General features: G+C 46.4%; 1 protein-coding gene across 1 annotated transcript in view; it reads left to right on the top strand.

The window, feature by feature from the left end:
* Positions 1-3,165: 3,165 nt before the first annotated feature.
* Positions 3,166-26,274, top strand: part of LOC104278400 (arf-GAP with dual PH domain-containing protein 1-like) — a gene marked incomplete at both ends in the record, with an annotated part of 36,239 nt that continues 13,130 nt past the window's right edge. Inside the window, 3 exons of the mRNA XM_009875357.1 lie at positions 3,166-3,296; positions 4,858-4,949; positions 14,776-14,831. Of these exons, the coding sequence (XP_009873659.1) occupies positions 3,166-3,296; positions 4,858-4,949; positions 14,776-14,831 (279 nt within the window). The remainder of the gene's footprint in view (positions 3,297-4,857; positions 4,950-14,775; positions 14,832-26,274) is intronic.

Genomic DNA, 26,274 nt, shown 5'->3' with positions numbered 1-26,274 from the left:
ATTCCCCTGGTAGATCAGTTGGTTTGGGGGGCATTTTGTCACACAGCAGTTTTTTTGGATGGGACTAACTCAGCACCTGAGGCCTTTGAACTCGCCTCCTGCCTGGTGTCGCTTTGACACTGAAAACAGTTACCAAATTTGTGCAGTTCTGGGCTGCAGCTGTTGCAGGAAAGCTTCCCACAACCAGCCAAGAATCTACTACTCTTACATCCCGCCCTCCCCCTGCACCTTGCCACATGATTTTAGATTTAAGAGATACATTAATAGCAACTTCCCCTTTGTTGCTCTTCTGGTTTTAAAAATATGTATGTCAGCAATGCAAACTGCTGGTATTGGGTCTGGTGGATTGAGAGAGGCAGGCAGCTGCGTCACGGTATTCCTCGAAGTTTGCTGTGTGGGATGCTGTCGATGCTGGATGGATGTGGACATTGGGTCTAGACAAGAGAGGAAACACTGAAAGGAAGGTGATCGAGAGGAGAGAGCTAGCAGGAGTGGTTTTATTGAACAAGCTGAGGTCATCCCTTCCAAGGATTGGGTCACCACCGACCCTGTCATCCTTGTCTGCTCCTCTGAAATACAGTCATCTTCTGAAAACCATGGGTGGATGTTCCTGCATACAGCCCAGCTTTTCCTTTCTTAATCAGACATGGTTTGACGTTGTGTGGAGCAGGGGTGATGCATGTTTAAGAGTCTGGTCTAAAAAAAAATACAGTGTTGTGAGGACAATGCTTTAAAGCCCCAGGTGTGGTTGAAACCCCTTGCTCGAGGTGCTGTTTACCCATGTCAAGAAGAGACAGCTTGGGTATGAGTTGGCTCAGTGTCAACTGGAGCTGGAGTATCCTTCATCTGAGCCTGAGGATCTTGCAGGATGTTTTTCCACCCAAATTGTCCTGATCCCTGGCTGGAGGAAGATGTGGTGTCTGCTGGTCCTGTTGCACACAGCAGTGCAGGCCGTGGAGGGGTTCTTCAAGGGGACTTTGGAAATCTGAATCTAGGAAATTGCAGACAACGTGAAGAAATCCACCTGTGTACCTAAGATAAATCTACTAACATAAAACAAGCAATGGGCTCCCAATGAAACCTGTGGAGGCATATTTTAATACCCATTTCCATGATTCAGGCACTGCTTTGATCAGGTCTCTTATGCTGGGAAGGCTTGAAGCACAGTTACCATGGAGCGGCTGCTCTGAGCACAGGGATCCAGTGGCCACGTTAGCAAAGTTTGGAGCCGGGAGCTGCCGTGGCTTTTTCTTTCTCATTGCTGTGGCTGCTTTGTGGTCACCCCATCCCCCAGATTCTCTCATCCTTCCTCATGCTTCATCCTCTGTGTCAAAGTCAGATTCTTCAACAAGAGGCCATGATGCTTTCACCTTGCTTGACTTGCATCCTTTGGTCCCAGGGTTCTGGGCTACCACGGGGCAGCAGTGCTGCACCTTCATCTGTTCCTGTGGCAGGAAGTTTGGCAGGTCCCAGGCTTTGATTACAGCCACGTGTTCGGAGATGGGAGCGGACAGCACAAGGAATTAAAGCACGAAAACATGTGAGTGTGCAAAACACTTGATTCTTGTTGCCCACCTATAACCTGATAACTGGCAGCAATCTTTGTGGTTGGAATAAGTGAGGGTGCCTGACCTCGGGTGTGGTGCAAAGACAAATCACCCTGTCCTCATGGGTTTGCGTTTGCCAGGCAACAGCTGTAGTCATCGGGGTCTTCTGCAAAATGGAAGACAGGGAAAAAAACCTCACACCTTTTTTTGTGGCAGCTGGTCCCAGCCCTGTGCCGGGGGAGCTGCAGCTGATGAGACTTGTAGCAGTTTGGGAATTTGGTCCCCTCTCCTGGGTGGGCACCCAGCTGCATCTGATGAGGCTGCTTGTTTAGCTCTGGGGTTTATATCTCAATGCAACCACCTCTGGGGAACTGAATTTGTCTTCCTTAGGGTGTGCTGGGGCAGGCTGGTGGCTGTCCCTGGGGGCAGACCTGGGTGCCCCCCACAGAGGAGCTGCATTGCCCCCCGCCAGCCTGCTCCCACTGGCCATTAAATATGTATATGGAGGAGAAAGCACCTTCCCTCGCTTTTCATAAATAATTGCTGTGCTGCAAGAGGAGCGAGTGCTTAGTCTCATTACTGCGGGGGAATAAACAGATGCCTACGTTTTGTGAGAAGTGGATGACCTGCTTTTACCCCTCAACAGATGGGATGGCTGGAGGGCTCCCACCTACGGAGGTCCAGGGGAGGATGGAGCAAGGGCACCTCTGTTGGGAGGAGGTGGAGAAATTAGTGGCCGACTTGGGGACTAGCAAAGGAGCTCTTTCTGCTGGGGCGCAGCTGGAATAGCAGACGCTGACATTTGCTGGTCGGAGTTCAAACAAAGATCCCTGTATGGGCTTTATGAGCGAGGCAGTGCCGGGGACACTGGTGGATGTGTCCTCCCTGGCCCCTGCCCTCCTCCAGTTCCTCCCTGGCTCCCTGTGCTTCAGGCAGTGCCTCTCCCGAGGAGGAATTTGGAGGCGAGGGACTGGTGTTTAAGTGCTTTGTGTGAGATGTCAGCTCAGGGCTGTAAACAGCGCGTGGTTTTGCTCGGAGAAAGTACAGAGCTGCCGCTGGCAGCAGTTTTCCATTAAGGCGAGGGCTGGAAACCTCCTGGCATGGAGGGCTGCGCTGCTGGGCAGGCGTAGCTGTGGGAGGAAAGTCTCTCTGTGGAGCATTACCACTGCAAAAAATTAAAATAAAATAAAAATTAGCAAGGCAAGGAAGCAGTGTAGGGGTTTCCCTGAGCCATTTAATTGTGCAATTTCTTTTCCACGCAATGCTTGGGTGGGATTTGCTGAAGAAAGATGGATATTCGCCTCTTCCCTTTGTGTGAACGTGGAGGGCGTTTTGGAGGTGGTGGGCATATTGTTTTGGGTTTTTTTTGTGGATAACAGCTGCACTTGAGATTGCATATCTGTTAATTGTTAGTTTAATTTGTATTACTATCAGTATAGACTAGCACATACCTTTTATTTGCTTGTATTTTTATTTGATGCATTTAAAATCAGGGGACCCAGACCTGGTGAGTCCTGAACCCCCCTGCCATGCCCTGTTCTGCTCCCTCTCTCCTTCTTCCTGTGCTGAGCCTGATAGACCAGTCAAGTGCAATTCTCTCTTTGCTGCTTGTTTTCAGACCCAGACTGGGCATCCCATAGCCTAGGGATCTTCATCTGCTTGAATTGTTCGGGAATCCATCGCAATATTCCCCAAGTCAGCAAAGTGAAGTCGGTCCGTCTGGATGACTGGGATGATGCTCAAGTGGAGGTATGTGCACATCAGGCTTGAAGTACCAGTGAGGCTGCGTTTGCTGTTTTACCAGTGCAGCTGTAAAACAGAGTCCTTTCTAAAGATGCCATGACAAACGTGATTTCAGACATCATGCCTAGGTAATCCCCGAGTGTGGGAATGAGGTCCATGATGCTGACTTAAAAATGAAATAGCCATTTCATGAAGAAGTCGTGAGGGTTTCCCCCACTCCATAAAAATGTCAGTGAAATAGTGTGCACATAAATTACAAATTTTAAATGAATTCTCTTCTGGTTTACATTACCTCTAGCCTAGACCAGATGGTAGACTAGATCTCTGGTCTACCACCCCTGCCCAGCTCAGCTATTTCTAGCTTTGTTCCGCTTAGCGTTGAAGACTCTTAAACTCGCATCTTGAACTGAACCCTCACAGTACAGATTCTCTCTATTTATGCCGCACACCTGCCTAGATTTGGGTGATATTGCTAAAGGCAAGCCTACCCAGGAAACCTGCTTTGAATACTGGTGTCTTCAAAGGCATGAAGAGTACAACCAGTCATTCATCTTTATCTTGTATGTTATAAATTTGAGGTTATTCTGAAAGCCACAGCTCGTGGAGTCATGTGCTTTATGGAAAAAACAGGCCTTTGTGTTGCATGGATTCTCCCTTCCCTGATATTTTTTTTTTTTTTTTTTTAAGAAAAACTGGATGCCCCGGTAATTTTTTTTTTTTTTTTTTTTTAGAACAGATTGAATGCGTAAAATTCAGAGGCTCAAAAGTATGAAAATAATGGAAAAAGTACTTGGGGGAAAAAATTAAAAGAAAAAGTGTAGCTGCTTGTTATGCTTGTATGCTTGGCATTTGATACAAGACAAAATGTATTTAGCATGACTACCTGGAAAAGAATGTGATTTTTTTACATTTATGAAGTGACTTTCATTAAATAAAAATACATGCTTTTGTTTGCCAAGCTATCAACTAGCCATTTGTGTATGAGAACAGAAAGACAGGAGGATTGTCAGAGCAGATAGGATTTTTATTTATGTATTTATTTAGTACTTCAGGCTCCTCTCTGAGATTGCTGACCTGGCTTTGCAAAAATAAAATTATTCTTTTGGAACAAGGGATGTGATCCAAAGAAAAAAACACGTTGTCAGAGACTGTTACTTTACTGGAGCTGTGACTTGTGGAGATTAAAGTTAGTGTCAGATTTTGCTGTCTGGTTGCCTAATTCCTGTGCTGGGATTCCCTGGGAGCCATCTCATCCCTTGCCTGCGAGTGGGAAATGCCACCGTGTGCTGCCCTCTCCTCCCGTGGGGACCAGTGGGGATTGAGCATGTGTGACTGGGACATGGACTTGTCCCCAGCTGGCGGAGCCTTGCTACTAATAATCAATATTAATTTCTGAACCCTGGTTTGCAGGCACAGTCTTTACAGCATCCCTTCTGTGCCCAGTCCTGGGGAAACCTCTCAGTAAGTGAATAGAGGCCCCATCCCGATAGTTTTATTGCTCTTTAGAAGCAAAAGATGGCAAAACCATTGACATTTTATTTTTTTAAAATTTTTTCTCTCTTTACAGTTTATGGCCTCGAATGGAAACAATGTAGCAAAAGCAAAATACGAATCTAAAATGCCACCGTTTTATTACAAGCCAACGTTTCTTGACTGTCAGTAAGTAAATACCTTTGCTGGTAAACAACGTTTATTTGTTTGTGCAGCTGCAGCCTCTGTAATGTTTTAGTTTTAGCATGGATACTTTTTTTTTTAGCCACAGTGGAGGTTTCATTTATGAAAGGCCCTGAAAAATCTTTTTTCTTCTGCACGCATATGGTAGAGTTTATACTACATGTGGGATCTTATTTAATAAGTACAGTTGAGATGATGCAGGGAAGTCAATAGTTTGTCTGTTCCCCAGACTCTTCCAAGTTTCTAAGGCTACAGAAATGCCATTTCCTACCCGTTGATTTCCTCTGCCTTTTCAAATAGCCCTTCTGCATCAAAACAGAGCTTGCTTATGTGCTCCATGAGATGTTAGGTTACTTGTAATGCAAAAATGCTGCGGTTTAGTGCCGAGGTGGTGGATTTTCTTTTCTTTTTTTTTTTTTTTTCCTAAATGACAAATAATCTCCTCTGTGAAGGCAAGTGAAAAGCTATTGTCTCCCACACAGCATAAACCTCCCCATGTAGGTTGTAGGCCAGGCAGGCTGAGCAGCCGGCTCGTGCTGCAACATCCAGGGAGCAAGAAGATGAACTGAAATTGGTTTTTAGGGTCCAGTTCCGCAGAGTACCAAGGAGGGTTTGTATCTTTGTGAAATGGGTCTTTCCAGAAGGTCTGGAGGGCTTAATTTCCAGAGCCAGTACTTTAGCCTTAGCAAACGGATGGATGCTGTTCCCTGACATCCCTCCTAGTGTCACTGATTTAACTGGGTGTCACTAGTTGCAGAGGGAGGTGACAGTGGTGTGACAGCGGCATGCAAGCCTCTGAGCCCTGGAACGATATATTCAAGCCCAAAACAGTACTGGAAGGGTTTGTAGGGTTTCCCAGGTGAGATGTTAGCCGTTGGGTAAGAAGATTCTGTGGTGTTCCCCAAAGCTGAAATTGGACCAAAAGTGGGGTCAAAGTGTTCATGAATACCTATGATCATCCTCAAAGTGACTTTATCTGTACTTGTAATCTTGTAAGAACTATTAAAAAAAGATTTATTGTCTTCCTACATCATGTAAAAATTCTTTTATAGTAAAGTCAGAAGAGGACATCTGTTGTGCCTGTGATTTATCCTAGTGAGGCATCCATTATCCCCTGTTTGACGGTGCTCAAATGCTAAATCCAGGAAAGCACAAGTGTGAGTGGCACTGTCTAGCCTGACAATAAAAAACCCCTCCATTTATGCAATGTTCCCAGACACTGGGTATGATCTAAAATGGCTTCTGGTGGTGGCTTCCATGGTTCGTACAAGTACAGAAATTATCAGAGGATTCACGAACCACTGTGCATTGTAGAAGGGTGTGTTTCGAGGGTGTTGTGATTATCTTGCTAGGATTACTTTTTTCCAGGAAAAAAAAGTGTGAGCCTCTTAGGTTTCCTGTTGCTGGAATGCCCTTGGAAGGGAGCCCAAGGAGAAGCTTCCAGCTGGAGCAGTCCTGCAGGTCCAGGGGAGGAGGAGATGCTGCAAATGCAGCTGAACATGGCACTGCTGTTGTTTTGGGGTGGGGTTTTTTTGTGGGTATTTTTTTCTTTTTTTCTTCATTTCAGAAAAACAGCTTCACAAAGTGACCTTTTTTGTTTGGTTGGTTTTAGCCTGAGGCAGAGAGAGAGAAGGACCTGCTGTTCCTCCATCTAATACAGACCAGGCTTCCTTCTTTTCTTCTTCCTCTGGACGTATTGTTGACCCATCCATCTCCATGCACAAAATCCCACTTCTGTGTCTCCTGATCAGCAGAGCTGGCAGCCTAGGGACAGATATATCCTGATACTGCAGGATTTGGAGGCCAGAGTTTTATGATGCTTGTCTCGCCATCGCTGTGGGGCTTTCCTTGCCCCTTGCGTCCTTCTCATCCCTGCACATCAGCTGCTTCTTGCATCTTCCTGTGCAAATAGGTATTGCACTCCACCTTCAGCTGCTGTTTTGTCCTTACAGGACAGGAACCTCTTTGGTGTTTGAGTTGTTCAGGAGCAAAGTCCTTGTTCTTGTCCCTGCCTAAGGGGGTGCAGAGTTGGTGCTGGGGGAGCCCTGCTGGAAGTGGGGCAGGTCCCTCAACAGCTTGGGGCATCCCGAGATCTGCGTGCAGATCCCACCCAGCTCTCCTTGCATGGGTCAAGCTGAGGGAGAGTGAAAGCTCGAAAGCTCGCCCGCAGCTCAGGCTGCTTAGAGACCACAGGCATTTTCATTCCTTCTGCTGTCAGACTGGCAGAACAGTCTGTGGCTGGTTCTGCGCTTGGTTGTTTTGGCTTCCTTTGATACTAGAGCTCAGGCTTCTCTTCTGTGGTATTTTTCTTCCTCCATCCTGCAGTGCAGTTGCACTCTGGGGAGCTTTGTGGAGCTGAGCTCCAGCCACAGCCCGGGCCAAGCTGCCGGCAAGCACGGGGGCACCGAGCTGGCACTTGGCCAGTGGCACCAGGGCAATGCCTGACGGAGAGGCACATCGCTGGGCTTATAACCTGAGAGAAACAGGGGGGTGAGAGTTAAGAGGTTGGGTTTTTTTTTGTGGTGGTGTTTCTTTTTGGTTGGTTGGTTTGTTTATTTATTAGTTGACTAGGAGGATGAGGTAAGGCTGTGAGCAGCTGGAAAACCGATTTCTGGCCCTTTTGTGCTCCCAATTTGTGTCTGTTTTGCCCTGAGGCAATTTTCAGTTGGCATGCCGTGATTTCTGAACTGAGCCTGGAGCTCTGCTCGTGTAGGTGTTCTCCAGACCTGTACTGCTGGGTCTTTGCAGGGTGCGTTGGGGTAGATGCGACCTCTTGCAGTAACAGATCTCCTTCTGATGCTGCAGTATAGGCAGCTCTGGGTACGGTGCCTGTTGGGAATGTTTCGAGGGTGATGTGCTAGGCTGTATTTTTTTTCTCTAGTTAGAAGCTCTCTGTGCCTTTCAACATGCTAAACAAGAGCAGGAGAGTGCTGCTTTTTAAAGGGGTATATATTTAGCTTTCTCCCCACCTCGCTGCAATCCAGTCACTGCAATAGCTGTTCCCAGCTTGCAGCTCTGGGTAGCGTCGCGATGGATGACACCTCCATCCAGCGCTGGCACCGTGCCCTTGTGCGCTGAGGTGGCTTCCCTGCCCATGACAGGGAGATTGGATTAAATGATCTCTAAGGTCCCTTCCAATCTAGGCCATTCTATGATTCTATGACCCGTGTTCTGCAGCATCAAGACGTTTTGGTGCTTCCGATTATGACAACCCCTGCTGGCTGGCTGCAGCGGCTGGGCAAGTTTGGTGGGAGCTGCCCTCTGACTCGGCACGGCAGGATGCTAACATACGAGCCATAAAAGGGACAGGCTGTGTGTTTATTTGAATCTTCTTAATTAATGATACTAATGGAATCCCTCTACTTTGGTTGTTTTAAGAGTTGCAAAGTTTGGAGCAAGAGAGAAATGCTGCCGTACTGACTTGCTCTTTTTTCTTCTTGCCTACAATGTTGTGTTTGACTCCTTGGGAAATACGTGGTGTTTGCCTGCTGCATCTGGCTTCTGCATCCTCCAGAAACCTCCAGAGCTTCTTAGCTCTGTCAGACACTTGGCAAAGGTTAGAGAAGTTGGAGGGGTACTTGGGAATTGCCCAGGGAAAATTTGCCAGCTGTGCACAGGCAGAATAGCCAACCAAGAAACAAACAAAAAAATCCCCTTCTGTCCTCTCTTCTCTCTGCCAGCAACTTGGCCCATGTGTCAGGAGCAGTGAGCAGAGCAGCCAGCGTCCATACCACTGGGGAGTCCCTGAGGCTGAAATGAATCTCAGATGTTCCAACCACCACCATGTTGGCCCAAAGAGCCTTGGGTGAGGGACTTAAACCACAAAACCACTCTTTGGATGGTCATAAGTGGTCGTGGCCCAGCTTTGTACGCCATGGCAGCTGATGGAGAGCTGTAAAACAGCGTTTTCTAGGGCAGATTCACTGCAGGCAAGAGGCTGAGTTTCGAATCACCAGTGAGCAACACAGGTAGCATTGCTTTTGAGTACAAGCAAAGGGAAAAGGCTTTGTTCAGTCATATGCTTGACTGGAAACTGATGGAAGAAGATGGAGACTGGGCTTTTCCAGTACTGGAAGTACATCCACGTCTCTGCCCAGCACTTCACATGACATTTTCTGTTGCCTTTTTGCCTGATTTGGGAACACAGAGCATCGTTCTGCAGAATTGCGTATGAGCTGCAGCGTGTTGCTCTGCTCATCTCTCTGTGCTTGGAGAAGTGGGAGCTACATCTGCTCCTTATGCAGAACACCTAAATATACTGACTGACAGTACATTTGAGTACCTTGGTAGGAAAAATGAGGCAGAATGAAATGGCATGGGTTGTACTGGATGGTTTTCTTAATCTGGAACAAGATGAGATGTCGGTCCGAGAGGGAATATATCCCAGAAGGGCTCACATATCGAGGAGTCATCTCTATCGTCATCTGAAGAACAGCTGTTACCAGAAGTGTCTTGTTGTATTAAGGTACAATTAAATTGTGCAAAGAGAAAATTGCGTAGTAAATCCCTGCTTTTTTTTTTTTTTTTCCCCTACCATACTGCTTAAAGTTTGCCTCGTCTGGTAGAGGAGCTACCAAGCCTGCCACCTTAGTCTGGTGTCCGAAGGTTAGCCTGGCCTCTTCTCCCATGCATGGGGCATAATGATGGTCAAGGATGCAGACTTCCCACCCAGTTTCCTCTTCCTCTGTCACCTCCTTTTGCTGGTACTTTATCTATAAATTTCTTTAGTGCTTAATGACCAGAGAGGTAAAGTTGAGTGTTTTGCTCATGCTCCTACTTATTAATAAGGGTCTTCAGATTTTACACCTAGCTCATGGTGCTGCAGTGTGGGCTTTCGGAGTGGCTGCTCATCAGTTCCCAAGTGGTGGAGTCTCCTGTGCTGGCTCAAACTGGGTGCTCAAGAGTTTTCTGCCAGAGCATTGCTGGGCCATCAGCCGAGTGCCTGAGATCTGCCCACTCCTTCAGTCCCAGCCGGCTGTGAGGTCTTCTCTCTTTGTCGTTCGTTTTCTCTTTGTTCTTAGTTTGTAAGCCTGTTAATTCATATTGATTCCTTTAATTTCCAAAGGAAATTGCTACAAGGTTAAGATAGTGCCGACATGGGCTGCTTCCTATGTGTTTTTAATTTGTGCTTAACCATTCTGAAAAAAGCATTGTGGTGAACTGGACCGTGTGTGTAAAACACCCAAACGCAAAAGGAACCAGTTAGCATTTTAATTGAGCATGTTGTGATTTTGCATACTCAAATTCAGCTTTAACAACTTTGAATCCATAATGCAAGATTTTTATGCCTCAATAGCTATAAACCCTGTCTCTTTGCTCTCCTCCAGAAGCTTGTTGTTGGCCACGGGTCTGGGGAAGGGTGGATGGCACACCGCTCCTGGGGCTCTGCAAGCCAGGGTGATGCTCAGAGCACCTGGCAGAAGCCCCCCAGCTGTCCCACACCTCCACAAAGCCATTTAAAAGCAATTCCTTACAGCGAGGACTTACCAGCTGGGAAAAGATGCGGAGGCAGAGTGTGAAGCTAGACAGGCTTTCAGTCTACGCTGCAGTGGCTCTCCTTGCGGTCTGAGCAAAAATTTGGACTCGGACTTAAAATTTCATTAAAACAGTTGTTTGACAGGAACTTGGCGTAGCTGCATCCACAGAGCTGCCTGTGGAGAGCAGCTTGGTTTATTTTCTGGAAAAACCTCTGACAAATCCCAGAAGCCACAAATTTGGGGTTTGGAAATGGCGTTCCTGGATGACATTCACTTCTTTTGTCTTTATTGGACTTGGTGGCTTGCATGGATGAAGTCAGAAGGTGGTAGTGGGTCATGTTTGGTGACTTTTGGGCCACTTTCTTCTCTGGCTGAGGCTTCTTGTCTGCCGTATGTCTCCAAAAAGCCATAGCAGCCACACAGCATCCGTGGCATCTGCACTCTAGTACATCTTAGGAAAGCCAGTCCAGCTGAGGGTCTTAGGTAGCAATGAATTAGAGAGAGACTGTAAATTTGGCTGGCTGGTGCTCCTCCAAAGTGCAGTGAAGCCATGCAGCCACGCTTTGATATTAAACTGCTTGAACAGCTTTCTCCATGCTGTGTTTTGCTGCAAGTGAAAGGCTTTGAGTGTGTGGGACTGAGATAAAATTGCTCCACGGGCTTCTTCTGAAACCTTCCTTGCTGGTCCTTTGACAGAGAGCGCTTCTTTTCATGTGGGTGGCCAGGGAGGCAAACAAGTACCTGAAATGAGATTTGGAGCTCTTGATCTATTGATGTTGGTGCTTTTTTGGCTTCTGGACCTGCTGCCTCCCCAGCGCAGCCCAGTCCTAGCCCATTCAAGGGATAACTTTTCCCTTATTCTGTTGGAAACTTATTTTTTTCCTTAGGGTTTAATTTTTCAGGGTTTTGGGTTTTGTTATTCTTTCCCCTTTGCTCCCAGTTTTTTAACTTGATAATTACAAGGACCTTTGTGTTCTAATTGCCAAAAAAAAATGGCGCATTCCCTCTAAGTAGAAGCATGCCAGACGTTAGGTGGGCTGATAAAGCTTTTGGAATTGATCCTGAAAGCTGTGCATCTCCACAGTTTAGGAATGATGCACTTATGTTTTTCTAATGAACACAAATGGTGTATTTTCTACATTATCCCATAACCAGAAATGCAGTAAAATACCACAAGGCTGTTGCTGCAGTCCTTTCTGTTCACAGAACTCCGGTTAAAATCAAAGGGAGGATTTGGATGGAGGGTCCTGAATTCAGCATTGGACATCTGTGCTGGGTTATTTACATCCATATTCACCTCAGGAAAAGTACATTACAACTAAAACACAACAACAGATCTTTAAAAGGCCCCTGAAAAGAATACTTGAAATTGAGATCAGGACTGAAGTCCATTGACAACAGTGGAGAAGACTGTACGGCTTGAGGGACTCTGGGCAGTCCCTGCCTCATAGGATGGTATATTTCGTAGAATCATAGAATGGCCTAGGCTGGAAGGGGCCTTAGAGATCATCTAGTCCAACCTCCCTGTCATGGGCAGGGACACCTCTCAACTAGATCAGGCTACTCAAGGCTCTGTCCAACTTGGCCTTGAACACCTCCAGGGAGGGGGCAACATCTCTGGGCAATTTATTCCAGTCTTGCCTCCCTCGTACTGATCCCATAGATACTAGGAAAAATTTCTGCTCCTGGTTAAATTCAACCAAGATGTGCCAGTGAGACTAGGGCTTAACGCCAGACTCAAAAGCAGCTTTTCATGGCAGGATTGCCACCGGTCCATGAGAGACTGGTGCAGCCTCTTTTGCTGGAGTTCTGCTTTCTATAAATAACCACTGGAGCAAAAGCTGCAGCTACTGGCATTGCAATGAGTTGTCCTAACGGTGGCCTCCTCTTGGTGTGTCTTTTCTTTTGGGAAATTATTGCTAAAAGAGCCTGGGTTCATGATGATGAGGAAAGGGTGTAAGGCCACGTGAAAGGTCAGAAAGTGGTTGCTGGGAAAGTGGCATGGCTGGAGTCCTGTCTCCTGGGGGAGCTGCATCAGAGCCACTCACACCCAAATACTGGGAGAGGTTATCAAGAGCGTTTTGCAGCTTCTCAGTCTACCCCTTTGGTATCCTTGATGGCCACCCAATTTGTGCTGACTTGCACAAAAGCTGAGAAGATATTGAACCACGGCTGTTGATCACGGGAAATAACTCCCTGCAGAGCGATGTTCCCTATGGTGTGAGACCGGCAGACCCTATCCATAGTTTGCATCGTACAGCAAGAGGGCTTCTTCCACTGCCACACACAAGCCTTAATTTACGCTGTATTTAAACACTCATACTGGAAGGCTGACTTTCAGAGAAATTATATGACGCTTAAATTTTGGCAGCTTTGTTGAAGTGTGCAGAAGTATGGAAATGGGCAATTACATGCTACCTTTTGGATTGTCAGCCTTCTGCACTTGCAGGCTACCGTGCTGTGGATATATCGGATCCAGAACGAGCACCTTGCTTGACCCAGCACAGTCCCCTTGAACACTTCTACAAGATGCATCTGAACCTCCTGAGATGAACAGAGGATGGACTGTGCCCAAGCCAGCACGTGGCACAGGGTGACAGCAGAAGGGAGATGGGTGTTCATCTTCAGAGTTCGCAGTCAAACTTGCAGATGTGTGTGTAACAAGTAAAGATCAGCCATGAAAACAGGAACAGAAGGGGGAAAGGCGGAGTTGGTGCATTATTTCTGTTACAGCAGAAGCTGACAGTTGAGTTTTGGGTGCAGGGAAGCTATGGTGCTCCCTGAGCCTTGTGGGAGAAGGCTGCTGCCCCAACCAAGGAGATTAAGTAAAGTGTGGGACAAAATATATGTAATTATTTCCTCCTTTACTGGCAGGAAACCGATTATGGCCACAGTTCTTGTTGAATAGTGTCTTCCAGTTTTGATGAGTGTGTTTGCTGTACCTGCAGATGTATTTTCATAAGCCATATTATTATACTTACCTTCTTTGAGCACTTTTTCTGCAATGTGTCTGCTGAGAAGATAGCATTGTGTTTGTGTAGTCAGCAAAAAAAACCCCACATAATTGAGCATATCAACAGTTTTCATTGGCGGAGAAGTCGATGCATTGAAATGTGATGAGTTTTACAGAGCATGCCCAATGCTGGGGAACCTTTTGCTGTCATCAGTGTAGGCCACTTGGAAATGTCTGCTGTGAAGCTGGGATGACGCGTGCCTTTATTTCTGAGTGTGATTTCTGCCTGCTTGAGCTATTTAAGGTTCTAGGACAATTAAGAACTAAGTGCAGTTAAAAATGGTTTGAAGTAATTTCTAGTGTATTCTAGAACTAAACTACTCCATTAATTGCACCATTCATCCTAAAATCAAATTGCAAAAAAAATATTTATGATCTTTGGGGTATTTTTTCCTGTTCTGGAAGTTAAGGTCTTGGTGTATAATATATCCTTTGGAAGGAACCGGAGTGTGAAAAGTGGAAAAGCCTGGCAGAGCTGAGAAAGCACTTGGAAGTACTTGAGTTTGGAAGAGCTCTGCCAGGTGGGTTCTCAGCACCCTCTGGTGTTTGGGCCCTTGCATCCTCACCCAGCCACGTTCTCCTGGGCGTTTTGAGGCTTTTTCATTTTTCACCACCGAGTTTCTTCCAAGATGTTGGCTAGGACCTGGGGTATGACTGTCCTATGTACCTTTCATTTTGAAGAGGTCACCTCTCATTGGAATTCTTGTCGTTCCTAGTTTAATGGAGAAGCAAACTCTGAGTTCACCGAGTCACAAGTATGACCCATCCTTGGACTGGGCTTCCCCTTGTCCTTACAAGTATAATTTTCACCTGACACATCACATTTTTTTGAACAGCTGTCCATGAGCAGTAAGGAGACAATATTTCTGCAGCTTCGACTGCCAAAAGCCCATCATGTGCGAGGCATACCCAATTTCTGCTTTCATTTTGATAGCTTCAGGGCAAGATTTTTATTTTGTATGCAGTTTGTTTGTTCTTTTGTTTACGGATCCTATGTACTGAACAATGTAGTCTGAAGAAATTAGATTTAAAATTGTTCATATACCGTGAGAATTTTCTACAGAGGCTTATTGGGTGGGTGGGAATGGCCTCTTTGCTAAATCTGTAAATTTTATTAAATAAATTTCCAGTAAAATTGGCTATACAAAGAAACGATTTATTGCTGTCCAGCAGAAGAAACTCTTGACTCTAGACTGTACAATGCAATTTTTCGAAGACTTTTAAATCACACTCGTATTTTGACTGAAGAATTAATGGTTCTGGATTTTTCCTTAGTATATCTTGAACCATGTTTCCTTTTCTCTGTATTTTTTTTGTCCAGACTGCTACGGGAACAGTGGATCAGAGCCAAATACGAGCGAAAAGAGTTCATTCACAGTGAGAAGCAGGAGCCTTATTCTGCAGGTAACAAAAGACACTTTTGGCAGATAAGTTTTATGATGTCCAGTATTTCCATTTTTTTTTTTGTCTCTATGTTCTCTATATTGGTTATTGCTCATATGTCACTAAGTGAGAGGAGAGAGCGCCGTCTTTTGGGAAAGGTCCTGCCTGGCATTCCCTTTATTTGATTTGGAATATTTGGATTTTTCATACCTGATGGAAATAAGTGAGTTATCAAGAGTCTTTCTGTTGATTTCCGTGGTCTGTTCACCAAGAGCAAATCAGATAAAATTTCTGGTAGTGGGAGACATGAAGCTGGATTGGGGCGGAGATAAGGGTGTGTGTCTCATCAAGATGACTTTTCCTTTGCAAAGGTGAAGTAGGATTATTAGCATGGTTTGGTTAATAGCAGACAAGTGTGGTAGATCCCGTCCTCTTCCCAGATCTCTTTTATTGTCTTTCCATAATACTTCAGGTGTTGTCAGTGGGACCTGGTCTCCTTGTAGTATAACAACCGCTTTGCAATTGCAAAGACGCAACGGGTGTGATGGAGCTCATTTGGGCACTGCCAGCACGATGGGCAGAGCAACGGTGGCCTTGCGACGGGACGGTTTAGTAGGGCAGTGGATTGGATGATTTTCTTGCAGAAGGGCAGGATTCGAAGAGATGCAGGGCTCGACCGTGTATTTCTTTGCTATATGTAAGTGACATTTAGTTTATTCTACATGTGAAGTAGTTGACACCAGCTATATACTTGGATGACTCTGGGATAATTCTGTTAGCAAAGAACATGTTACAGATGAAAGGTTAAAATGTTGTTTTCATGCTGCTTTTCTAGACTAATAATAAGCAGGTAGGTCCAGCAGTTTGCTCCTATGGAAACCACAATTAAAATCTTATATATCCTCAATTTATGGTTAGAGCATTTCTGCTCTGCTATTTAGTATACATGAGGCATGCACATAGTGTGTGTAGGGTATCCATATTCATAAACAGTACGTTGTGCACGTTTTTGGTTTAGATTTTCAAAGCGGTCTGCTACAGTTGGATGCATTCTAGCAACAATAAATAGTTTGATTTCACAAATAATTTTTGGAACATATCTGCCAACACATGTGTAGTGTTCACCCAGGAATAATGTTTCTAATTTATGCTGTGCAACTTGTAGGTATAAAAGCTTGGATCCAACTAGGTACTTCAGGCAAATGCATAATTTTAAGCACATGGTTAGTCCTTTTGACTCCAAGAAGAGCATGTGCCTGGTTAAAGTGAAGTAGGTGCTTCACTGCCATGTGGGAAGGAGGGCAGCATGTTCTGAGCTCTCTGAAAAATATTGTAGGAAGAGTTCAAATGCGACTTTATTTTAGCAGTGTATTTCGTAGGTGTTCGTCAGTAACGTGGCTGCATAATATTTAACCGCATGGTGAAGCGATAGGGTTTTCTCCTCTCTGAAGTTCAAAAGCCAATTGGATGCAGAATAGAAGAGAGCTGGTTAAGCCATTTTAAATGAGCAGTGCCCTCAGGAGAAGGAGGGGCAGGGAAGGCAGGCTGGTGGGCATCTCGTAGGTTGTGTATGAATGCCTTTAGGTTGTAAATTGTCTTTGAGACAATTTAAATCCAGTGTAGGGGTCACACTGACCTGTGCAACTGGGATATCATTTGTTGATTCTTCTGGAGAGTAGGGGAGCTTTGGCCAGGTCATTCCTCCTAAAGATGACCAGGTTGGTATAACAGCAAAACAAAGCTGAGGACACGCCAAACTTGCAGCGCCAACTTTTTCTTTTGCCAAACCGTAACAACCCCCAGGTATGGCTGCACGCCTGTACTTCACCCCTTGCCAAAAGATGCTCCTTCTTCTGGACTGCATGATGCAGCTTGCTGTTCTCTGCTCTTGGGCTGTTAGACCCGGGGTCGGTTGTTTCCTAGGCTGTGGCTTGAGAAGGGAGCCCAGGGAAAATCCTGTGTCCTGTAGAAAAGCAGAACATTGGAGATCCCAAAATCATAGAATCAGTTGGGTTGAAAAAGACCCTTAAGATCATCAATTCCAATCGTTAACCTACCGTTACTGAGTCCCCCACTAAACCATGTCTCTATCAGAGATGCTCCTGTGTGCGTTGGGACGCTTCTTGTATCACTTGCATGAAATGCAGAAGTTTTGTCATTGTGTCATACATGGTGCTGGACCACCGGTTTGCCCAGCTGATACAAACCGGTGCCATCAAAACTGTCTGAATCACGCCGTCCGTGAGCCCTGCAGGACACGCTGGAGCTTGGTGCTTGCAGAAGAACCTCAGCCACACCACAGGTCCCAGCTCTGCCCTTCTTGCTGCTTGAAGGGGTCAGTTCAGCTCGGTGGCCACAGCAGCGGCTTGGAGGATGTGACCTGTGTGGGGTGGACCTCCTGTGCCTGATCATGCTGGACTCAGTGCTGCAGGGATCCGTGGAGGATCTGGGCTTTCCACTAACGACCTCCTGAACTGCCTGTGTATGCACCGAGGTGGGACCAGCACGAGGACGCCCTCCTGCCCACCCCACATCCAGTTTGTGTCTCACTTGAATGTATGTATATGTCTCTTTTGTTCTAATGCTGTCCTAGACCATTTTTCTCACCACTCTAAATTCCCTGGAGAGGTGTTAGATTACCAGTTTCTAAGCATGGAACATTTTGTTGCTAATAGAGACATCAGTATCCATTTTCTCATATTTGTTGGAAGATTTAATTCCATTTTGCAATCCCAGGGGCAATTTTGCATTCTGATATTTGTTCAATAATTGAGTAAAAAAATAAGAAAATCCTATCTTTGAATAGTTTTGAGCAACATCCTTTTCCAGGCAGCCTGACGAAACCCCGGTCAGAAATTTGGTGTCTTTCAGAAAATCCTTTGGGGAGAAACTGTCTGGAGCCTGTAGATGCCAAGCAGAAGCTATCACAGCCAAACTGACGGACTTAGGGGAAATAAGTCTTGGGACAGGAGTGTCAGACGTTCAGGTCAGGGCTGAGATAGTCATGCAGCGAAGCCTGGCGGGAGGACATGGCAAGCTCTTCAGCTGCTGTTGAGGAGTATAAATAAAAAGAAGAGTATAAATGAAGAATAAAGAGTATAAATAAAAGAAGAGTATGGATAAAAAGCTGCCCCAAAAGGGCTTGCACACCCCCCGAACCAATAGGAAACGTCTGTCTTGTGAGGTACAGAGCGATACGAGGTCACAGAACCAGAACTGGGGAACAAAGACCCTTTGGGCGTGCAGAAATCCTGCTGTGGGCAATGCTGAGCTTACCTCGGAGAGGAGCTGTGACTGTAGATCCGTGGGTCTTGGTTCAGTCCCTGCCTCTGATGTCCCCTCTCAGGGATGTGCTGTTACAGGTGTAGTCACAGCCTTGATTAGAAGATTGCAGTGGGAATTCCTATAAGGGACTATTTGGAGCGTTTCTTGCTGCCTCAGGAAGCCTTGGAGCACAAGCCCCGTGCCCTATTCACAGCTTTCAACTCCTCTGCCCCCAGTTAGTTTTTCAAACTCTGATGGTTTCATTCCTCCGAAAGAGCCGTCGTTAATGGGTATATTAGTGCCATTGATTTTAGTGCGAGGAGTCGGTTTGAGTTCAGATAGTGCAGGGAGATCAGTGAAACAGTGATTAAATGTTTTGGTGATCCGCTATCGATTCTTAGATACACCCTGTTATACATTTGAGCTCTTAATTCAGCTGTCGTATGAGAGCTGCATAATAGCCAGACTTTATGAAGCAAAGCATTATTTACATGCCAGCAATCCCGATTAACACAGTGGTCCACGTCCCTTCCTCTAGCGATACGTTTGTTGCACAGAATAATAGCACTTTTAAGACCCTTGCATTAATGTGTTTCAGGTAGGCTTTATCCCATCTGAGAAATGAACTAGCTAAATTACTGTCAGTCTTCAGCTAATTATCCCTTTTAACTGAGTTTAATGGGGCACGGGTGCTGAATTCTCCTAGAAATGGAAGATAGTGGTGATTGCCATCAAAGTCTGGATCTGGAGCTCGAGGGCAATTGAAAGGTTTGATAGTTTATATTAAGATTTTGATCAATTTTATGAAGTTTGGACATTTTGCCTTGTTGTTTATAGGCAGCAGTAACAGCAATGCTTCCAAAAAATCCTGCTGCAAACTAATTCATTGGTTGCTTTTGATTCCTTTTAACCAAGGGAGATGTGGGGGAAGGGAAAGGAAACAGTGTTTGCAGGGCTAGAGCACTATAATATTGTAAACTGGTCAAGGTGCAACTACTCTAATGCATCTCAGGCCACAGATGAGAGAATGGGACGTGTGTGTGGACAAGAGAGAGCAAAAGGGGGTTACTTGCTCCTGTGAACTTGGCTTTGGCTCCTGATGGACCCATGTCCCCGGATGCCGGGAGGAGTTGGTGCCCTGGGGCGAGCTGAAGCCCAGCTCGGGAGGACCTGTGAGCAGGGATAACACCTCTTCGGGTCTTTGCTTTAATATTAGCAAATGAAGTGGGAGAGCTCTTAACACCAGGCGTTTAATCTCGTAATGCTTGTCAGGGAAAATGGCTTAATTTCAACCGTGAAAGCACCTCTCGGGGGGATGGAGGAGGCTGGTGCAGTCCAAGAGGGCTGATGAGTGTCTCCGGCAGCAGGCAGAGATGCTGGGCTGTGCAAAAGCACTTGCCACCCTTTCCTTGGAAGCATTGTCTGAGGTAGTTCAGCAATGATTTATATACTCTTAAATTGGGGTGTACGTGCTTTCCAGCAAAGCTCAGGGTAAACTGGGCACAAACAACAGCATCACCAAGGGTTGCTTGTAGCAGTTTTGCTGTGAGTGCTGCCTTCTTGTGTTTCCTACTAATGGGCCAGTCAAGACTATTGCTGTTAATTTATCAGGTGGTGGAAGAGGGGTCAGGGACAGAAGATCCACAGTAGGGTGATAAAAAGTGCCACTACCAGCTCTGCATGCCAGTATGATTCCCCTTGCAGTAGAACTGGGGAACAGGGGTTTTCCCAGGCTCACAGCAGGTGAGTATCTTTCATGTCGAGACATTTGGTTCCCAAAGGCATTCAGCATGGGAATGCATCGTTTGCAAGGGAGAAGGATAGTAAGTGCCAACAAGCATCGCTGCTTTTATTCTTCAGTCATGGGAGCTTGGAGCTCCTTAGCTGATGTAAATTGTCCCATAAAAATGGTGGAGGAATTCAGATTTACACCAGCAGAAGGTTTAAACCGTATCCTTCAGTGTGGAAGTTTGAGGAGTCTTGGATTGTTTGATTGGTGGTTATGTAGTTGGGTGGGGTGGTGTGTTGGGCTGAAGAGTGAGATAATGTGGTGTTACTGCAACCTTAGATGGCCTGAGAGCTTCCATTGGAGCAACTGAGAAATCTAGGAGGTATAGGCAAGATTTTGTGCATATTAGCCAAGTCAGAGATGATCAGGGCTTTAGACTCTGTTGGCTTGTATTCCTGTATTTATAGTGCTGAGGACTAGATCTTACTGTCATTATTCACGTGAGCTCTAGGTTCAACCAGGTAGTTATAGAGCGTAGCATTTGTGTGAAGGTTCCCATTTGTACTCTCTTCTGTCTGATTACTTGGCTTATATGTTATTTGGTATTTGTCTGCAAATATGATAGCAAAATAAATTATGAGACATGAAAGAATACCCTAAAATAGTAAAATCTGTTAATATGCACTTTCCATTCCATGTGGCTCTTGCATAATTTGGGCAGCAGCCTGAATTAATTTTCCCCTGCACTTGCACAGTTGGAAGGAGCTCTGACTGCAAAGCACTAGAGAAAACACATGGGACAGAAATACGTTCTTTCTCGGTGTGAAAAGATACCCTTATTAGTTGAGTCTGACCTACAGTGATGTAATGCAGTTTATTTTGGGCCTGATCAGACAAAGCAGTCAGCAGCACTGCAGTTAAAACCCAATTATTTTAACTGACAGACCTTGTCCTCTGCTGTCTGATACCTCACTTCAGCTAACTAGCAGGGAGCAGCACCGGAGAACAAACCAGTGCTAACGGCAACCTGAAAGGGCACATGTTTTGTTGCACATCAGACAGCCTGTAGCATGAGGAGGGGTGTGCCAGGCAACCAGAGCAGAGAAATAAAGCATCGGCTTGAGGGCTTCTGATGTTATTTGCTAATCCCTTAATGCACGTAGTCTTTAAGGAGATGCTCGTGCAGGAGGGAGCATGAAGCCATACCGGAACCGTCCCCTTTGCTTTGCAAACGCCCAGTAAAACCTGGCGGTGGGTGGGGGAGAGGAGGTGCAGTCACATGGTGTTGCTGGGGTGGTGGGTGGCCGGGTCCAGGCGATGTCTTCTGAGCTGTGGTTGTTTGCAAAAAGAGAGACTGAGAGCGCAGAGGTAAGGAAGGAGGTGGGAGACTGCAGGGTCGCAGCCACTCGGCACTGCGGCAAAGGAGAGGTGATTGGGAAATACCTCCCCAAAATGCTTTTTGTCCTTCTTCATCAGAAAAAATTACAGGAAATGACCAACTTCAGTGAATTAACAGCTTCAAATGCAATTGAGGATTAACAAACTTACTATTTCTTCACTTTTCACCTGTAGACAAGGAAAAAAGTACATAGACATTTTCGGAAGGTCAAATTGCTGATGTGAGAAGTGTCCAGTCCCTAGTTTTAGCATGGTTGAAGTGAAATAAAAAGTGATGCTGGCTTAAGAAAAGCCATCTGTAACGTGTCTGTTCAGGGCCATGGGTAGTGAGATGCAAGCCCTAGTGACACCTGATGAAATGGTTCGGTGGGAGCAACAATGTGGGAGATACAAAGTTGTTGTGTGAAACCTCCTTGGAAGTGGGAACAAGTGCCGTAGGTGCTCCCTGTAGCATCCTTGAACTGCTGATGAGACAAGCACGTTAAGTAAAACAGTCGAATCAAAGCTCTATTCTTGCAAAGGCATTAGCAGCTACATCAAGAGCTGCTTTTAGCACTGGGAAAGGTTTGAGCCAGCTCATGTGTGTGGTCAGGACGGTAGCCAGCTGCCAGCTTGACTTCTCTCATGTAGACCAACATGAAGTTCACTGTTGTTTTTTTCCGCAAATGCAGCCCACATCCTTGGCTGCTGTTCCTGTTTATATTTCCACCAACTCCAGGGAAGTTCTCCTGGCTTTTCCCAGGTGAAGATCTGCGGGTGGTCAAGGTGATGCTGCGCTAAGCACTGTACAAGCAGGAGCAGGGTGGCAGTACAGTTCAGTGCAAGGTAAAAGCAGGCTACGGGGGTGGTGCTGCAAAAAGGCAGGAATGACTTTTAACCATGTAAATTATTGCATTGCTTTATAAGCAAGATAAAGTGGAGCGTTTAGCAGTTATGGGGAGCTACATCTGGCTGACATTGTCCAAGATGCTGAAAAGCCAGAGCAGGAGATGGACACGGACAATGCTCACATAGGTTTTGGTTCCTTAGGAAACTAAGCTCATGAGTGCAATAAGAGAAACCAGTTGATAAAAGCAACCATTTCTAAACTTACCAGCACCAACTCACCAGGCTTTGACCAGGCGCCGGTGTGTGGTGTAGGAGGGTGTGGTGGCACCAAACAAGGTCACCTGCCCAGCTCGGGGTGCGCCGGTATGGGCAGGAGCGTCTCGCTGACTGTTGGAGGGGTGAGGGGTATTTGACTGGCTTGGGTTTGGTGTGTGTCTGAAATAATCTCCCATCGTTTCCGTGCTGTGGCTGCAGTTGTGAGGGTGGGTGTACGTGGCGACAGTGTGGGGCAATGCACCGCCTCTCTTACATGACCTGACAAGGTATATAAATACTTCAGCATTTATTTTTTTTTTTCCCCTTCCACCTTCTCTTCCTTCCCCCAGCCTCCTATGAGCTTACAACATTTCCTTGTGATAAAAATAGCCTTTAGTGTTGACACGGCGCCGTCGCTCTGCCTGCCCTTTGTTCAAGGGGCTGCGGCACAAACCCAGGGGCAGCTCCCACGAACGTTCAGTCCCGGAGCAGATCTGCTGATTGATGCGACAGGCTTTGCAATAGCACCTCAGAGCAGTTTTTTAATTGGGCCATAGGCACTTTGTTAAGAAAAATCAGTTTATAATCTCCGCTACCTGTTCGGTGTTTTCGGCTGTGGAGAAATCTCTGCAGAGCAGTTGCAATAGTTTGTACTGATGTACCCAAAGCCTTCCCCAAAACCTAGTGATGGCCCTGGAGGCATTTCTGGTGAGAGCAGTGAGATTTAAAATGTCACTCTATAAACATTAAGTTACATTAGACTCCGAATACCAGAATAAAGGTTTTAAAGCCACATAATGCTACAAAATTATAAGGTGCCTTTAAAGCCCAGCCAGCATTATGTGTCTGTAAAGTGAATAGTACCATACAAATAGTTTATTTTCCCCTCATTCTGTTTTTTTGCTGGCACATTTCCCATAATGCCAGTGACTTGCCTCTTGATTTACACCATATATAGAAGTTTAGAAGCAGCCTAATTATAACTGGCTCTTTTGACATTTTTTGAGTTGAACTTCTGCAAACGCTGGCTACCTCTGTAATCTCGACCTAAAGGTCTGAGTTTTTCAGGAGTTCCTGTGGGTGTAAATCTCTATTTAACCTCAATGCACACATAGCTGATGGGCAAACAGAGCTGTCAAAAGCTGTAGCAGGCCTTGATCTTACTCTGTAGAGAGGACTTTTCAATATGAAGAAATCAGTTAATTTATTTCTACTTAGTAGCCTCAAAGAGGAGTTGGTGCTTTGCTCCGACTGCTTTTTAATGTCACTGTTATCTGATGCTGGTTGTAAAATGGATTAAGTCCTTTTCTGATACTTGAAAGGCACAAGTATTAGCACTGTGCTTTGAGAGAAGCTCTGGCATTTTCTGCTCCCGTCTCCCTTTGGTGGGAAGTGCTTGTTTTCGCGATGCAGGGCTGCGGTGTGCGACGGGAAGATGTGGCTGGTGTGAGATCTGTGGAGCATCCCTCACTGTGAGGTGCTTTTTGGCGCTCCTGTCTTAGCCCCTCTCTACCCTCCCTGTAAGCAGGTACCTCGTAGACCTAGAGATGCAAATAAAAAAATAATAGTAGTGCAGCTAAAAATCAGCAAAAATCAGGGTAACCTGGTATTTTGTTGTAAATTCATTTAGGCTTTTGTGAGGCAGAGATTTGGACATGGATGAGGAGATGTTTTGTGGTAGGAAGTAGTGACACCAGTTCCCTGCAGTGTGTGCTGGTACTTGGTGTGTACCCTGGGATTGCATCACTGGTGCCTTCTGTTAAATCACAGTTTCCAGTAAATTCCCAGCAGCCAGTTCTGCTATTTGGCTGAACCAAATTGAACTGGATGTCAGCAAAATTGTGTTACAAATCCCCATGCTTGATCCTGCCCTTGTCTGTAAAATCTTGTCTGCTCAGTCCCAAAACCTAGCTGCATTTTCACTCTCCCCAGCTGAAATTACAAGCAATTCCTCTGCTTGGCACTGATCCCCCTTTGCAGTTTGTGCTTGCATCCTGGGGGAGCCAGAGGTGAAAAGTGCCTGCGGAAGGCACCTGGATTTGTATCTGAACGAGGAGCCTAGAGATGCTGCACCTCCCTCTTTGGCATGGATCTCTGCGCTGTCTCAATGTCCCAGAGCGTAAAATGATTTGGCACTGCAGCCTGTGGTGAGCAGGGACCACACCAGGGGAATCTGGCTTCTTGACTGAATTTTGCAGCCTGCCATGAGCTTGGTGCTGCGCAAGCTCTGCTGATGCATCCATCGTGGTTGTTGGAGCTGCAGGGAGCATGGTGGAGAGGCATGTGGCAGGACAGGCTAAGTGGTGGTGTGGCTCGAGCCCTCTCTGAAAAGGATGCAAACCTCATCCGTGTTTGCATTTCGAGGGAGCGTAATCGTGTTTTTGAATTTCAAGGATATGTGAGAACATTAGGCTTAGATTGCACTCGGTGCTCTTGGTGCTGTATAGATGCACCAAAAAACCAGCCCTGGTCTGGAGAAGTTATAATCACAGAGGATTTAGCAGAGGGCTGGGTGTGCGAGTGTCCTGTGGGAACTTGCAAACCCTGCAGTTCTCCCAACCCAGGATCGAGGTTACTAGAGGCCAATGTGCTGTTGTCAGGAGGGGGTTAAAGCACAAGTGTCCCTCCAGTGAGCAACCTTGCGTGGCACAGAAACCTCCTTTTCATGCTGCTGGAGCCACAGAGAGGGCTTCTGTTCTCCGGGCACTGACATCAGCTGCTGGCCGGGATGTGAGTCACACTGGGAGCCAGGCACTGGTCCCCGGGCGCTGCCTCTCAGCACCCCCGGGTGGTCTGTCTTGTGTCTCGAGAGAGTGTCTCCAGCGATGTTTCAAGAGAGGCATCTCACCCTGGGGATGGTGCTTCTTGAGAGAACGCATGTTCTTGGTCAGATGCTGCTCGGTGGGTCTGAGCCCCTGTGGCTTGGTCCTTGCCAGCACAGCTGCCTGGTGTGCAGTGGGTGTGGCGTCAGCATGCATCAGGTGCAGTTTTGGCACGCATGGAGTACACCTCTGGCATGCATCAGGTGCAGGGTTTGCAGCCCCGGGCACAGGGTAGAGTGTGATGCCGCAGCAGCTGGGTGCAAGATCTGGTGTCTGCACCCACGGGCTGGTGCTTGTTCTGTGGATTTTGGGTGTGGAAAAGGGGGACTAAGGGCTGGTGTTCTTCCCCTTCCCCTCCATTTTTTGTCCAATGGGGAGGAACAGATGAAGTTGAAAGGCTCTGGAAAAGAATTGAAGTGGAGGAAGGAGGAAACCCTGTGGAAAAGTACATTCAGCTGAAGCAGACAGGACACTGTTTGCTGATCCTTATTCTCCTTCCAGCATGATCCTGCATTTAACATTGCAAAAGTGTCTGTCGGGACTTGCTCCAAGAAGCCTTTCCACACCCTCTCCTTGGATGTTTGAGGGAAATGTAGTCATTGCTTTAAAACAAATGACTACTTCTTCTTCCTTGGCATGCACTGACACCACTCCTGTGGGAAGCAGACGGGGAGGTGATGCTGTGCAGGTCACCTCTCCTGCTCTCCACAGCCTTGTCTGGAGCAGAGTAAAATCTCACAGGGCAGCCTGGCTCCAGAGTAAATAAATATCGAGCCAAATTGCCTTGGAAGGAGAGGGATCCATTTGAAAAAACCCACTCAAGAAACCAGCAGCAGATAGAACCTGCAGCCAGACTGCCAACATCCACTGCAGCATCAGCCGTGAGGCTGGGCCGGGCAGTGCAGAAGCCAAGTTGTCCTGGAGAGCTGCCTGCAGTGGGTCCAGCTCAGCCCTCCCTCACTATAGTGACTTTATGATACAAATAATTTAAACATCAAACACAGACCTTGCTGCAGTAAAGACAAGGTGCATCAAAGGGAGGATCGCAACGTGTTAGTCTTGTTATTATTTTTTTCTCTTGCAAAGGGGAGCACGCCTGTGCCAGGGACCTGCACATGGCATCATTCCCGTGCCACGATGC

This window comes from Apaloderma vittatum, unplaced genomic scaffold, assembly GCF_000703405.1.
Source record: "Apaloderma vittatum isolate BGI_N311 unplaced genomic scaffold, ASM70340v1 scaffold37008, whole genome shotgun sequence".
In the NCBI taxonomy this organism is placed as follows: domain Eukaryota; kingdom Metazoa; phylum Chordata; class Aves; order Trogoniformes; family Trogonidae; genus Apaloderma; species Apaloderma vittatum.
This window is presented reverse-complemented; position numbering and strand designations above follow the sequence as displayed.